The 14,939-nt window shown below is 44.6% G+C and overlaps 1 protein-coding gene across 16 annotated transcripts in view; it reads right to left on the bottom strand.

The window, feature by feature from the left end:
• Stim (stromal interaction molecule) overlaps positions 1-14,939 on the bottom strand; it is a 376,699-nt gene that overhangs the window by 36,781 nt on the left and 324,979 nt on the right. For 13 of the 16 annotated variants that reach the window (XM_068384428.1, XM_068384493.1, XM_068384449.1 and 10 more), the window contains 2 exons: positions 13,025-13,285; positions 2,422-2,596 (listed from right to left, as the gene is read on the bottom strand). In XM_068384428.1, coding sequence (XP_068240529.1) covers positions 2,422-2,596; positions 13,025-13,285 — 436 coding nt within the window. The remainder of the gene's footprint in view (positions 1-2,421; positions 2,597-13,024; positions 13,286-14,939) is intronic. The other 3 variants (XM_068384513.1, XM_068384536.1, XM_068384551.1) reach the window with 2 other exon arrangements.

The raw sequence follows: 14,939 nt of genomic DNA, 5'->3' as shown, positions 1-14,939 counted from the left end.
CATCTGGGTTGACCGTCAGTTGGACGCAAGGGATCTCGGGTTTGGGGATGACAGCATCCGCAGATGCCTTAAGAAAGAGCATAGCTCTCATCTTCTCGCTGGGAAGATAGGGCCCCGTGGCGTTCTTTTGGAAACCACACACCCACTTGCGCAGTTTCTCTCGAGCGATGTCCCTTGACTCCGCAGACAGGGGAGTCTCGAACGCCTCATGAAGCAGGTCTTTGCAAGTCGTGCAAACCTGCGGGTCCCAGTACCTAAGAGATCCCTGGGTGACGGAGCAGCTGGCGTAGGTTCAGCACGCCAGGTGGCCGTAGAAATCACGGCGCCGAACGCTGCAGAAGGCGCTCTCACACCAGATGTACTCCTCCTGTAAAGAAAGATAGGGTACATGAGTATGCGGGAGTCTATAATGATAGACTTAGAATAATCTAGATTAATCTTATGTAATCTTAATTATAATATAAGATTCCTTTCCAAGTGTAAGCTTAGGATAGGTAAGCTGGAAATGAAGCAGGAAAGACTTATACTTGTGAATCCCGCCCAGCCAATTGCCATGATCTTTCTCTACTACTAACTCTACGACTTCCGTTCAGGTAAGCCCTAAGGAGGGAGCTATCCCGTAGGGATAGAGTAGCGTAATTAGCACTTCCTCCGAGGTATTAGTAGCGGTGAAAGGGAGGGAGCTGATGACCATTCAGCATAGGGAAAAGGGGAGAATAATTATCCCCAATTCAAGTAGGTCCCGGCAAGGGACTGCGCATGGATGCACAGAGTATGCTAGGAAATCATCTATTGCATAACTATACACCATAGTTTTCTGTCTAGGTATGCACTTTACCACAGATATACTGGCTACTGTATACAGCCATACAACAGACACTGCCGGCGCACCACTGGCAGTAGTGTAAGAGGACAGTCCACTGTCGTAATATGAAAATAGGTGGAGCCGGCAGACCACCGGCACATCGGAGGCACGCCGGGCACCGGCGAGCCGCCGTTTGAGGGTAATCCGTTCCAGCCATCAATCTATGTGGCAGGGAAAGTGAGACAACCTCAAGTATTGTCGGCAGGCCGCCGACATGCCGGTGACCGCCGGCAGGCAAATTAAAGGTACACCTACCCTGTCATCGATCCATGTGACTGGGAGGAGACCTAGGCTACACTGTCGGCTGTTGCCAGCAGAGTTGTGCGACAGTGGACCAGCACTTGATTGAGAAAGAGAGAAAGCAATGAGGGAAGGAGAGGGGAGGGCAGCAGCTCACTACCCTAACCTCGCCTTCCTCAAGAAGGAGGGTTCAAATGGAAGGAAGAACATATTATGATCAGGCTTCCATCCAGCCACAGCTCAGCCGGCGGTCGGCTAGGGCTGTGGGTGGCGATCCAAGGGAGGACTGAAGAACGTCGGCAGACAGACCTGCCATCATACTATCCCATAGCTGAATCATGTAAGGGAAGCTAAACGCCTTGGCCCAGCAGGTGAAAAAACCGGGCTGACCCTATGACCCACCGGTACTCGGTGAGTTGTAAGATGGTGGACAGGGGTGTGATGGCTAGGCCATCACCAAAGGACAGAGGGGGAAGGGAAAGGGTCCTGCGTAGGGGTGTAGGGGTTGGTGTAGGCCTTCTCCCGAACCCTAAAAGGGGACTCTGTTTCGCTACCGGCACCACCCCAGGTATAGGAAGAGTACATTCTCCAGCCTAGGGTGGGTTAGCACAGTAAGGGAACAGCATTGACAGGCCGTCCCAAACTATAAAGAAACAAAATCCTTGAACCTGCCTAACCTAGGCTAGGGAATGCATATCTCCCAGCCCAAAGTAGGCAAGCTCAGGACAATTCGCTAGGCCACAGGGAGGAAGGGTCTCGTAACCCTTCCAGGTGTGGTCTAGGGAGGAGGAAAGGAGGAAAAAACCCATGTGCAATCACTGAATCTTATATGTATAATTGCCTAATATCTTCATTTAATAAATTAACACCAGGAACACTTATTATATCATGCATGAAAGTAAACTAAAGCGCCTAGGCTAGCATCTCTAGCGTCATAAAATCGGCTACCTACACTCGCCGAAATTAAATAATAATATTGGCATAATATAACTAATTCCTAGCAATGAAGACTAAATAACTAATACTGATAATTAGTTAAGAAACCGGGACACTTGTTCTGGCTAACTAAATAAAGCATGCGATGCGAACAACAGCGCCAGAAGTTAGAATTCTGGAAACCTTTAGTTTAATTCTTTGGGAATATCCACTGTAGTTATATATACCCTAAGGAAGCTACTAAAGGAACCTTCCATCAGGACGACATGGCCCGAGCCCAAAAATATTATTTACCAATGTAAGTATTCTGAAAAGAAAGCATTCAAACCTTTACTTTGTCATCGAAACAAAGAACAAGATCAATTTAGTTTTAGCATTACCTGCCTCCCATGCTGAAGCTTGCTGTTTCAGAAATATATGAAGATTCGACTGTATCTTCATTTGAGGAGTCATTAGAATCTTTCGAACATTCACGCTCCTTTCTCAATAAATGATGTATGCTTCCAGTGCTAGAAACACGACGAATAGTTTCTTCTTCAGTTTGCGGACTCAATGCTGCAATGAAGCAAATACAGTTATCATAATCCTATACACCAATGTATGTATAAATTGCAGTAATCATAACATCTTCTAAAAACCTGATCGTGTACAGTTTATCATAGTGCTATGCTACTTTAATGACAGTTGTAATACCACTTCTGCCTATATGGAAGAAGAATTTGATGGCTAATTAAAACTACTTTGGTGCTCAATACTTGTTACTAAACAAAAAATACCAAGACAGGTTAAATGGATAAAAATATATTGATCCCAATTAGAAAAGTTTCCAGTCATGTAGCTATACAAGGAGAGGTTCATCACTATATGCCGGCAACAAAATAATCAAAAATATGTTGCTACCATTGCTACTACAGCTTACATTAACACCAATCTGCAATAGTTCACATAAGCCATGGATATTGGTTTCCCCTCTTCTCTAATCATTGTAGTATCAGTGTGGTAAAAATTCATGAGTGCTAATTTTCCCATTAGCTTGTATACATACACATATTTCATAACGGGAATTTTAAATTACTTTAAGCCTTTTTTTTTCTCTAATAGTTATACTTTCTAAAATATATCAATATCAAGACTTATTTCCTCAAAATTTAAGTCAGCCGGCTGCTAAAAAATATTAAACAAGTATAATACAAAAAACAATTTGTAGATTTACAATTTATAGGATTTTTATTATACAGTATTGTAATTTTCATCATAAACAACCAATTTTTTCCTGTTTGTGCCATGCAGTAACTTCAAGCAAAACTCTACATGGCCAAAGTTGATAAGAGTCAGGCTTAATAAGAATATAAGTAAAATTATTTCAATACTTATCCTAAATTCCTATTGCTATAGGCTTCAAGCTATGCTTCAGGTATACAGAACACACACAAAAATTAAAGCACCCAGTTAACTAGCACATACCTGAAGGTTTAACATCTCGCCAAGTGATGATGTTTCTGATTTCTTGTTATGAAAATCACTTTTGCATCCTTGCTCCATAGACAGTAAATTTTACACAAATTAGGCAGGCATCCTTTCAATTAATCTCGTCTAATATTCCTGACCCAGAATCAAAGTACTGCTGTACCGCTTTGTTAATTGTAAGATGGGCATCACATGCTCCAAGGCTTTTGCAAAAGCTAATTGTTCCAACACGGTTACTTACCTAGAACTACCTTCTTAGGAGTTACTGGTTAACTCTACCTAACCGACCAGCTTTTTGTATAGTTTATCTCCCTCTTCCCGTTTTCTACGGGGTCAACCTCTGGCAGTGTGGTTCGTGCCCCGAGGCGACCCCGGGGTCAGGCAGCATGCTAGCTCAGGTCGAATCGCCAGTAAGTTTCTGGTCGCGACGCGATACACATCTCGCCACGCTCTCTCTTACCTTGTGCGACCCTCGTGTCCCCCGATCATTTGTGCTTACCGCGTGTTGCCCACGTATTTTCATTTTCCCGTTCATCCTTGTGTCTCTTGGTGTGTTAGCTTTGTGTTATGGAGCATCCTCGTCGTTGCCCTGGGCCTGTGGCTGGGAAGTCTTGCGGGGCTTTCCTCTCCAAGCCTGAGGTTGATCCCCACTCCCTGTGCTCCACGTGTAGGGGGAAAGCGTGTTCCCCTACCTCTACGTTCCCGGAGTGTGCTGATTGGACTGAGATCCAGTGGGTGCGCTTTGGGACGAAGAAGAAGAAGGCAGCTAAGAAGATGCCTAAAGATTCCAGCATTTCTTCGCCTGCAGGTTCACCAGACGACTCGGCAGACCGTAGCATCCGCCCTTCTTCCCCTACCCAGCGTAGGGGACGAGGTTAGTCCGTTGCGGGAAAGAGGCCCATTGCCCTTCCCCAAGAGTCTGATTTTCCTGTGGGGGATGTGTCCAGTGTGCAGGCATGTGTGGGGCCTGAGTGGAGTGAGGAAGTGTGGGTAGGAGTCGAGGGCCTGGTGCCCGCAGGTCCCGTCGCCTCGGAAGATCCTATGTGGGGTAGGCCGAGTGCCGATACTTCCCCTGCCTCGTGGCGTATTTCGGGTGCTTCAACCGCCTGGGGAGACACGGAGAAAGGTAGTTCGTCGTCTTCGTACCCCGCCACGTGGGTGAAACCTATGACTCCCTTCAGGTCTCCCGTTAGAGAGGATGTAGATCAATGGCTCTGTAAAGGGCTCGCAGGGACCCCTCCGGCTCCCTCGGCTACGCTACCCCCCGTGTTTCTGCAACCGCCCGCACCTGAGAAACGACGTGATTTTCCCCCCATGGTCTTGGACGTGTCGGCCGGTCGGAGAGCTCCGTCCTCATCCTCGTCGTCGTCATCGGACTCTTCGTCTTCTTCGTCATCAGAGGACGAAGACAGGAACCTTAACAAAAGGAAGAGGGAGAAATCCCACAAGAAGAAAAAGTCTCGTTCCCGCTCGAGGCATGGTAGGAAACGGTCGAAGTCCTCTAAGAAAAAAGCGAAGAGGAGTAAGTCAAAGGACTGAGTGAATGTCACAGTGCCCCGGAGCGAGCTGTTTAGGTTTTCCACAGCCGCGGCCGCTTCCGGGTGGCTCCCTAGAGCCTCGCCTTTGTTGTGTCACCCTCCTAGCTCCTCCTTCGGACTAGCCACCCGGCGGGAGGGCCCGAACCAGGACCCCCGTGTAATGTTTAACCCTACGGTAGCCTCCGCCCCTTCTTCCCTTAGGAAGGATATAAGGAGTACGAAGGAAGGCTTAGCGTCGACCACGGGCACCTTGGAGGCCTTCCTTAAGCACCAAGGGCGCCCGTCGGTCCGCATGGATCCCCCATCCACGGAGCTCCCCGTGGAACAGGGTATTCCCATGACGGATGCCTTTGTATCCACGGGGCAGACCATACCACTGGCAGGCTCGGAGGACGTTGGTACTCCCATGACGGATGCCTTCGTCCCCTTGGGGCAGCCCATACCACTGGCAGGCCCGTCGGGCGTTGTTTTTCCCACCGTCACGGCGTACCCCCGTACGCAGGAACTGGTGACGGAAGACCTGGTGGAAGGAGGGGAGTGCTCGACGGACGACATCTCCTCCTACCGTAAGGTTCTTGCCCTTATTTGAAGACACCACTGGTTTGATGAGCCCAAGCCCTCAGCTGCAAAGGCAGTACTTTCCGGACTGTCCAGGATGATCGACAGTCCGGTACAACAAAAGCCATCTCTGTCTCTCCCTCTCGCTCAAGACGTGAAGTTGGGGATGGAGCAGATTGATGGATACTTGGCAGGACTAGCAGAGGCCCCCAGAAGCCAGAGTTCCTCCAAACTTCTTCCGGGCCTGAAATCCCAGAAACGTTTTTACATTCCCGAAGGGCATCGCGGTGGTCCCCGTGCGGTGGAAGCAGCGGTGACCGCGCTGAACCAGGGAACCTCGGAAGACAGGGCATCCACGGCCCCCGTGTGCTTTTCCCCGTCGGAAGCATCTATGATGGAGGACATGGCTCAGGACCTGGTCTACGTGTCCTCCTGGTTGGATTGGTGGTCTACGCTTTGGTGGGGTTTCAGGCATCACACGACCTCTCCCTACCAGAAAATCAGGCCATGCTGAGGGATCTTGTTAGCTCTGGGGGCAAGGCTTTTAAATTCTTATCGTCCCAGTCTCTGTCGGTAGCCTCGAACTGAGTCCTGAGAAAAAGGGATACAGTATTGAGCAAGCTAGTGCAGAAGTTGCCTGACAGGGAAGCAAGGAGACTGAGAAATTCCTCCGTGTGGGGGAATGACATTTTCCCCATCAAGTTGGGGGAAGATACTATGGAGAAGGTGAGGAAAGTGAGAGAGGCGGATCCTAGGCCCCCGCCTATGAGGAAGGCCACGTTTAGGAGAGCCCCAACGGACGTCCCTCACTCCTCACAGGCCACACCCTTGCTGCCCAGAAGAGATCCTCCTTCAGCCCCTTGGCTTCAAGCCTCGCAACAGCCCACCCGTAGGACCACGGCAGGCCCTCAGTCAGCCTACAGACCCTACTATGGTAACGCTAGGAGAGGTAGATCTGGCCGCTCCTCCAGGAGAAGGTAGGAAGAGAGGCCCCCTACTCCCGCAGGAGCCCCTAGTAGGGGGATGCCTCAGATATTTTTGGCAAGCATGGCGGGATCTCGGTGCGGATCCCTGGACGGTGACGGTCCTGAAGGAGGGCTACAGACTCCCGTTCCTAGAAGAGCCTCCCCCTCTCATCCCAGCCCAGAGGGCCAATTGGCTGGTTCCAAAGGACTCCTTGAAGAGGTCGGCGCTACAAGAGGAAGTAGTGGCCATGATCGACAAGGGAGCTTTGGAGACAGTGGAGAACCCCGGACCGGGTTTCTTCAGCAGGCTCTTCCTTGTGGAAAAATCGACAGGAGGGTGGAGGCCAGTCATAGATCGCTCAGCCCTCAACAAGTTCGTCTCAAAGACGGATTTCAAGATGGATACCCCCAAGACAGTGATCGCAGCCTTGAGGGAGGGGGATTTCCTCATGTCTCTCCACCTCAAGGATGCCTATTTTCAAATCCCCGTGCACCCCTCGGTTCCTCAGGATCAAGTGGGAGTCCAATGTCCTGCAGTTCAAGACCCTGTGCTTCGGCCTCTCGACGGCCCCGCAAGTGTTCACGAGAGTGTTCGCCGCGATCTCGGCGTGGGCACACGAGAAAGGCATTCGACTATTCAGGTACCTGGATGACTGGTTGCTGCTTTCTGCCTCAAGGGAACAGCTGAAGGAGCAAGGCGTTATGTTGCTCGACCTCTGCAAGGTGTTAGGGATCACGGTCAACCTAGGGAAGTCCCAGCTAGTCCCCAGCACCAGGATGACTTACTTGGGGATGGTCCTGGACACCCAGTTAGTAAGGGCCTTCCCCTCAGAAGAAAGGTTGGCCAACCTGGAACGTATCCTTCAACCCTTCCTGACGGGACAACCCAGCAGGGCCAAGGACTGGCAGAAGTTACTGGGTCATCTGGTTTCCCTGGAAAAATTAGTACCGCAAGGGAGACTCAGGCTCCGCCCGGTACAGTTCCGCCCGGTACAGTGGAATCTAAAGGAGTCGTGGGTCCAAGGCAAGGAGCCCCACAGAGTAGTGCCATTCCTCCCGAAGACGAGAGAGACCCTTCTTTGGTGGAGCATCAGGTCAAACACAGAGAAGGGAATGCCCTTCGCCTCCGACCCCCCGGAGATGCTGTTGTTCACGGACGCATCGAAGGAGGGCTGGGGAGCGCACCTGCTAGGAAAATCAGCAAAAGGGCAGTGGTCCAGCGAGGAGGCGTCTCTCCATATAAACATCCTGGAGATGATAGCAGTTCTAAGGGCGTGTCGACAGTTCATACACTTACTGCGAGGGAACACTGTGGCGTTAATGTGCGACAACGCCACAGTAGTGGCGTATGTAAAGAAGCAGGGTGGCATGAAGTCAAAGGTCCTCTGCGCCCTAGCCACGGAACTGTTGGAGTGGGCCACAGAAGAAGGGTTGGAACTGACGGCAAGGTTCATTCCAGGAAAGAGGAACGTGATGGCCGATGGCCTCAGCAGGGCGGGTCAAGTGATAGGTTCGGAGTGGACCCTACACCCGGAGGTAGCTCGAGCAGTCATCCTACTGTGGGGCTCCCCAGTGATAGACTTGTTCGCCACACGTCTGAATGCCCAACTCCCCGTGTTCTGTTCTCCAATCCCAGATCCATCAGCAGCGTTCGAGGACGCCTTCCAACATCCCTGGGACGGTCTCGATGTGTACGCCTTCCCTCCCTTCAGTTTGATCAGGCAAGTGCTGAACAGAGTGAGAGTGTTGTCCAACCTGTCGATGACTTTAGTAGCGCCCTGGTGGCCAGAGAGAGACTGGTTCGCAGACCTAAAGGAATTAGCTCTTCGTCCTCCTTGGCCGCTTCCGGACAGACCAGACCTCCTGCGACAACCTTATTTTCACAGGTGGCACGAAAACCCTCGATCCCTCCGCCTTCACGCGTGGAGGTTATCGAGGAGCTCCTGAAGAAAGAAGGATACTCATCGAGAACCGTGACAAGGATGTCTGGTTATCTACGGCGTTCCTCGGCAGTTGTCTACCAGGCGAAGTGGGCAGTCTTCCTGAAGTGGTGTGCATCCAAAAACATCAGGCCCTTAGGGGCGTCGATCCAGGACATTGCAGACTTTCTGGTGTACCTGAGAGACGACGTGGGTTCGTCCATCCCGGCCATCAAAGGAGTTCGAGCAGCCCTAGGTCAAGTCTTCCTCCTTAGAGGCATTGACTTGGGAGCCTCGAGGCACATCTCGATGCTCATCCGTAGTTTTGAGCAATCATGTCCCCCCCAGGAGGTACGGGTTCCGCAGGGGGACTTAGCAAGAGTTCTCAAAGTTCTGTCAGAGCCGCCCTTCGAACCTCTCAGGGACATATTAGACAGAGAACTCACCCTTAAAACAGCTTTTCTTTTAGCCCTGGCCTCGGCGAAAAGAGTTAGCGAATTACACGGCCTCTCTTACGAGATCTCACACTCCAAAGGGTGGAGGGAAGTTGTCTTTAGGTTCGTCCCTAGTTTTGTGGCGAAAACGCAGAACCCAGCGTGTTGGGATCCTCGGTTCGAGGGTTTTTCGGTGCCAGCCATCCCTCGATCCGACAACCCGAAGGATCTCCTCTTATGTCCCGTACGAACTATAAGAAAATACCTGGAAAGGACTGCAAATTACCGCCCTCATATAAAAATTTATTCATCTCAACAGGCCGGATGAAGAAACCGGTCTCGAAAAATTCCATCTCTTTTTGGCTGAGACAAGTGATAAAGAGGGCCTACGAGGCTTCTAGGACCCCTCTCCCTGGAAAGTCGAGACCTCATGATATCAGGGCTCTGAGCACCTCTCTGGCTTTCGAGAAGAACATGGCTGTGGGTAAGATCCTGAAGGCTGGGACCTGGTCTAGACAGTCCACCTTCACGGAACATTATCTAAAAGATTGTACGAGAAAATCCTTGGACAAGTTTTCTATTGGCCCGATCGTGTCGGCCCTTCAGGAGATCTAAGGTCATAGCCTCAGGGTAACCGGGGGTGTTAATGCCAAGATACACTAGTTCCTTCCTTAACCTTACCCCCCCCCCCCTCCCCTTTTTCCTTCCTTCCCCGGATTGAACGGGCCAGGAAGATGAGGAGAAGACCTTAATCACGGAAAGGTATAACCTTCAAGAAATTGGTTTTCAAAAAGGTAAGCCATTTCGACACTAAGTGAGTTTTTTGGATAGTTTTCCCCTACTTTTCGTGCAGTTTTCAAGTGGTCTTAGAATCAAGACCTCCTTAGAGGTTCCCTCTCTCGCGTGCCTCCCCGTTGAATCCTGATCCCTGCAGGACACTCCCACCTCCTAAAGTGTAAGTCTCCTAAGAAGGTAGTTCTAGGCAAGTAACCGTGTTGGAACAAATCACAAATTTTTAAGTAATTTGTATTTTTCTTAACATACTTACCTAGAACTACCTTCGGGTTATGGCCCTCCCATCCTTCCCCGAGAACCTGCAGGATCGAGTAATACCTATTCCAACGAAACTTACTGGCGATTCGACCTGAGCTAGCACGCTGCCTGACCCCGGGGTCGCCTCGGGGGACGTACCACACTGCCAGAGGTTGACCCCGTAGAAAACGGGAAGAGGGAGATAAACTATACAAAAAGCTGGTCGGTTAGGTAGAGTTAACCAGTAACTCCTAAGAAGGTAGTTCTAGGTATGTTAGGAAAAATACAAATTACTTAAAAATTTGTGATATTGTAAACTATGTAACAGGTGATTATTTTCAGCAAGACTAAGTATTTTTCCTGAAGACGTTGAACAAATTTAGATAATGTAGTAATTATGAAAATTTGACAATAATAAGCAGAGCTGAAGCTACTATAAACACATTTACCTAATGGAGTAACATTACCAATTCTAAGTAGTGCAAAAGAGAATCTCTTCTTGCTAGTTAGGAAACAATAACAGACAACTTAAGAGCCATGAAATAAGTTGTCTTTATAAAATAAAACAAAAGAAAAATACCATTTGGGTCTACACCTCTATAAGATTCTACAAGTAAATGTGTTTTAATTTCACAACTGAAATGCTAAACTTGTTAGCTTTGCTTGAAAAACAGGAATGAGGAAGATAAAGTAGGTAGTAGGTTGGCCAGTTCACCAGCCACCTGTTGAGATACTACCGCTAGAGAGTCATGAGGTCCTTTGACTGGCAATACAGCACTACATTGGATCCTTCTCTCTGGTTACGGTTCATTTTCCCTTTGCCTACACACACACACACACACCGAATAGCCTGGCCTATTCTTTACACATTCTAAGTCTTTCCTCATACACCTGACAACACAGAGATTACCAAACAATTCTTCTTCACCCAAGGGATTACTGCACTAATTGTTCAGTGGCCACTTTCCTCTTGGTAGAGATAAAAGGGACTCTCTAGCTATGGTAAGTAACTCATCTAGGAGAAGGACACTCCAAAATCAAACCATTGTTCTCTAGTCTTGGGTAGCGCTATAGCCTCTGTAACATGGTCTTCCACTGTCTTGGGTTCTCTTGCTTGAGGGTACACTCGGGCACACTATTCTATGTTATTTCTCTTCTTGTTTAGCTAAAGTTTTCATAGTTTATACGTATTTATTTTAATGTTACTGTTCTTAAAATATTTTATTTTTCCTTATTTCCTTTCCTCACTGGGCTAATAATAAAAATAATAATAATAATAATAATAATAATAATAATTACTCTGCTTACTGCCAAACACATCAGCCAAAAAGGGTTGCTGATCCTTTTGGACAGTGAGTGTCATAGCCATCTTGCATTTGTTAAGTATAGACTAAGTATAGACTAAGTATTGAGGTAATACAACTCTTATGTTCCAGGGTTGTATCAGAAAGGGTTTCCTTTAGGGTATAATTTTATTCCTTTTCAGCTGGAGTACAAACACTCCCAGCAACAGCTCTTACCCAAGTATAGTTATTCAAAGTTGAATTTTATCTGCTACTCTTCTAAAGATTATAAGCTTTTTTTATAAGTTTTTTTTTTTCCAAATAAGCATGTCTACAATCATCATCATACCAGTATTTATCCTTAATTAAATATTTTAACACAAGAAAAGGGATAAGCTTATGAATTATGTTGACAAATTTTTTTTATGAGAACAGTCTCAACCACTTTATACAATTGTGACCAATTTAAAAACAAAAGATCACTCAATATGCCATTCCCTTTTGCTTGAGATTGTATATACATATACATACCCACCCTCCTCTCCACTGTCTTGTGATTTAAAGGGGACAGAGAACAGTTCGACTTCATAACTTAGATAATAAAAGGCCCTGGCACCTTGCTGTTTGCCATTAACCATGAGTGTGTCTCATTTCCTTATTAGAAGCATGTATATTGAAAGAAAATTGGGATATTCTATTTCATTCTAGGAGCAAATGTTGATAAGCTGAGCTTCTGATGAAGAAGCAATATGTACATTAGGTGTGTATAGATATAAACAACTTTATTACCAAAATTTCATTTTTCTACTTAGTTCTAAGGGGAATGTTTAATGGCACCTCAGAAAAAATATGCATTCTTGAAAAACATTGGTCCTTCCATTTTGAGCATGATATTGTGTAATGAAAATTAACTAAACCATATACCATTTTTTTTAAATATTACATAAGAAATGGCCACTTGGTAAATGTAACTAAAGAATTATGGAAATGATTCATCTAAGTGAATTAGATAATCAGAAATCTGTAACTTTGGAAAAATATAAAAAGATGTTAGATATAACTGAAATATAAAGATTATAACTAAAGAATGGAAGTGTATACTATTATGAAACTAACTCAAATCTTGCCAATGCTGTAAATAAAATTCATAGGCTCCTCAGTAGTATGACTATCATTCCTAATTATACAACCTGATAAACATTAACATACATTTATCTGCAAATAGGTTATTTTGTTACCTGGACTCATAATACATTATATGCATTTGATTATACATTACAAAACATATTCTTGGAATATATATAATCAATACACTTTTAACTTGAAAAAAAAATATGGTAATTATTGTACAGTAACTTGAAAAAGGTATTATTAAATATATGACCAAATTTCTTTAAAGAAATATGTGAAGTATGAATACTACTACCATTTACTTCACTGAAGAAATATAATGTGTATATATGGAAAAGATAGATACAACACTGAAAATTAAAAAGCAAGATATCATTTTAAGATTATGACCCTCGCAAAGGAATTGTTGAACTTTAACAATCAAATATAATACATTGTTCAGGCGGCATATGGTAGTGCATTTAATTTAAGACTATGTTAACACATAAAACTAAACTAACTAATTACACATACTATTCTATGTTGTATATAAAAAACATTAAGATGTAGGTCTTGCTATCATACAGCATTCCAATTTTATGCTATGAATTTGAGTCTACCTCTGAAACTAAAACCACTTTAAGTTATCATAGGTTAAACATGAAACTGTAACTCACCTGCAGAAAACGTATGACTATGATGCATAATACTTGTTTGACTAACTGAAGACTCAGACCCCAAGGACGAACCAGAATCTCGAGCAATCAATTGATGCCTTTTTCTTGTGCTTCCGGTGCTACTTCGTACATCAACCATAGAATTTCTGGGGGTGCCTATAAGGGCCGAGGAATTCAAACTTCCACTTCCAGTACCATAATAACTAGATCCCCCCATAGTTAAAAACATTAAAGCTGATTGGTTACATAACAGTTGCTGAACTAAAGGCCCATGGGAAGTTGACATTCACGTCCGCATTATTTCCATAGTACAAACCACATAATCACAAAAACAAAGCAGTTATGAATACCAACAAACAATAGACAAATTTATGCGATATTACAAGCAAACATTCATCATTATATATCAATACATATATGCATGAAAAATTTAATATTTAATTTGAAAGTCCATCATGTCCACCACAATCCATCATTCGCCAATTACGCATGCCATAATAAATTTTAATTTTCAGTGCAGTAAAGAGCAATTAAAATTGTAATATTGATAATATATTGAAGAGAAATTGACATTTTTATTTCATATCAAGTGCGATGCATTTTCAAGATTATTTCAATTTTAACACAGCACCCAAGTTGGAGATGTGAAGGTGACAAGAAGACAACCACAGCACCGAGAAAAGAAGAGGAGAAAGAATCATGTTAATATCCTATTTGGAATTCTATGCACAAATCCAAATGAAGCTTATCACCTGAAAATAATCCCAAATCGCAGAATATTGTTTCTTCCGTAATGACAGAATTAGACAATGAAATAATCAAAACATCAAGATTTTAGGGTAACTGTAATTCTAGCACATAAATCATATGCATTTGAAACCAACTGGCACTGTGAATATACAATTAGTGTAACAGGCAATACAAAAATCATGCAGAATTAATCTAAACAGTGAAGCATGCGGGCATGGTGGATGAAGGATACAATGGTATAATGTTAAGGTAATCCATTAAACAATGTGATCCCTGGAATTCAGGGAAGGCATTGAGGTTTAATTTATGATACTTAATATATGAAAAAGGATTGCAACTTTTTTAATTAACAATAACTTTACATACCCTTTACAAACCCACATTCATGATAGACCATATACACTTGATAAACATACAACTGTACATCCCTCTATAAAAATATGGCAAAGAATTTCTATGATATGATACAATTTGATGATTCTGGTTGATAAATATTACAGACTTTATTTCCCATGGGCCCCAAACAAATGTCTACTGTACAAGATAAAAAAATTATTCCAATTTAGAAGAGTACAATATTAGTTTTTATTAGTAAAAATTTATCAATATCAGTGTATAAACTATCCATAAGTACAGAGCCAATGTTATATTATCAATTTTGAACCTCACTGGTGGCCAATAAAATAAATTATTTTCAGAACTTCATAAAAAACTACTACACAAAAATGTGTTACCTTCTTATAAAAGTCATCACTTTCAGAAATTTCAACAACACTGAGTGAGTATCAATATGAGAAAACTATTCAACAGAGATAATCACCAGTACAAAAATATCACTGCTAATATGAAATAGTTTAAAAAACAGTAAGTTGCATTTATAGACTTGGATGGCTTGTCCAAATGGTTTGTTCTTGAATGAGAAGTGAAAATTTGTTGAAAAAAATTACCATAGATATTCAAGTGGAAAAGTTGAAACTGGTATGGATGGAAAGGGGGCAAAAGCAATGCTACTAGGGCCAAAGAGGAAATGCAGGGACCTTTATTACTACTATATCTATAGTTTGTGCAAGGTAAACTGAAAAACCTTCTATGCAGAGAAAAAAAGAATAGAATTAAGTGTGAGGAAATTCAAGAAAAAGACTTAATTTTTTCTTTTTCTACCACA

The sequence above is a fragment of the Palaemon carinicauda genome, chromosome 1 (genome assembly GCF_036898095.1).
Source record: "Palaemon carinicauda isolate YSFRI2023 chromosome 1, ASM3689809v2, whole genome shotgun sequence".
NCBI classification, from domain to species: Eukaryota; Metazoa; Arthropoda; class Malacostraca; order Decapoda; family Palaemonidae; genus Palaemon; species Palaemon carinicauda.
Note: the sequence above shows the minus strand (reverse complement) of the source record. Positions and strands in the feature narration are given on the sequence as shown.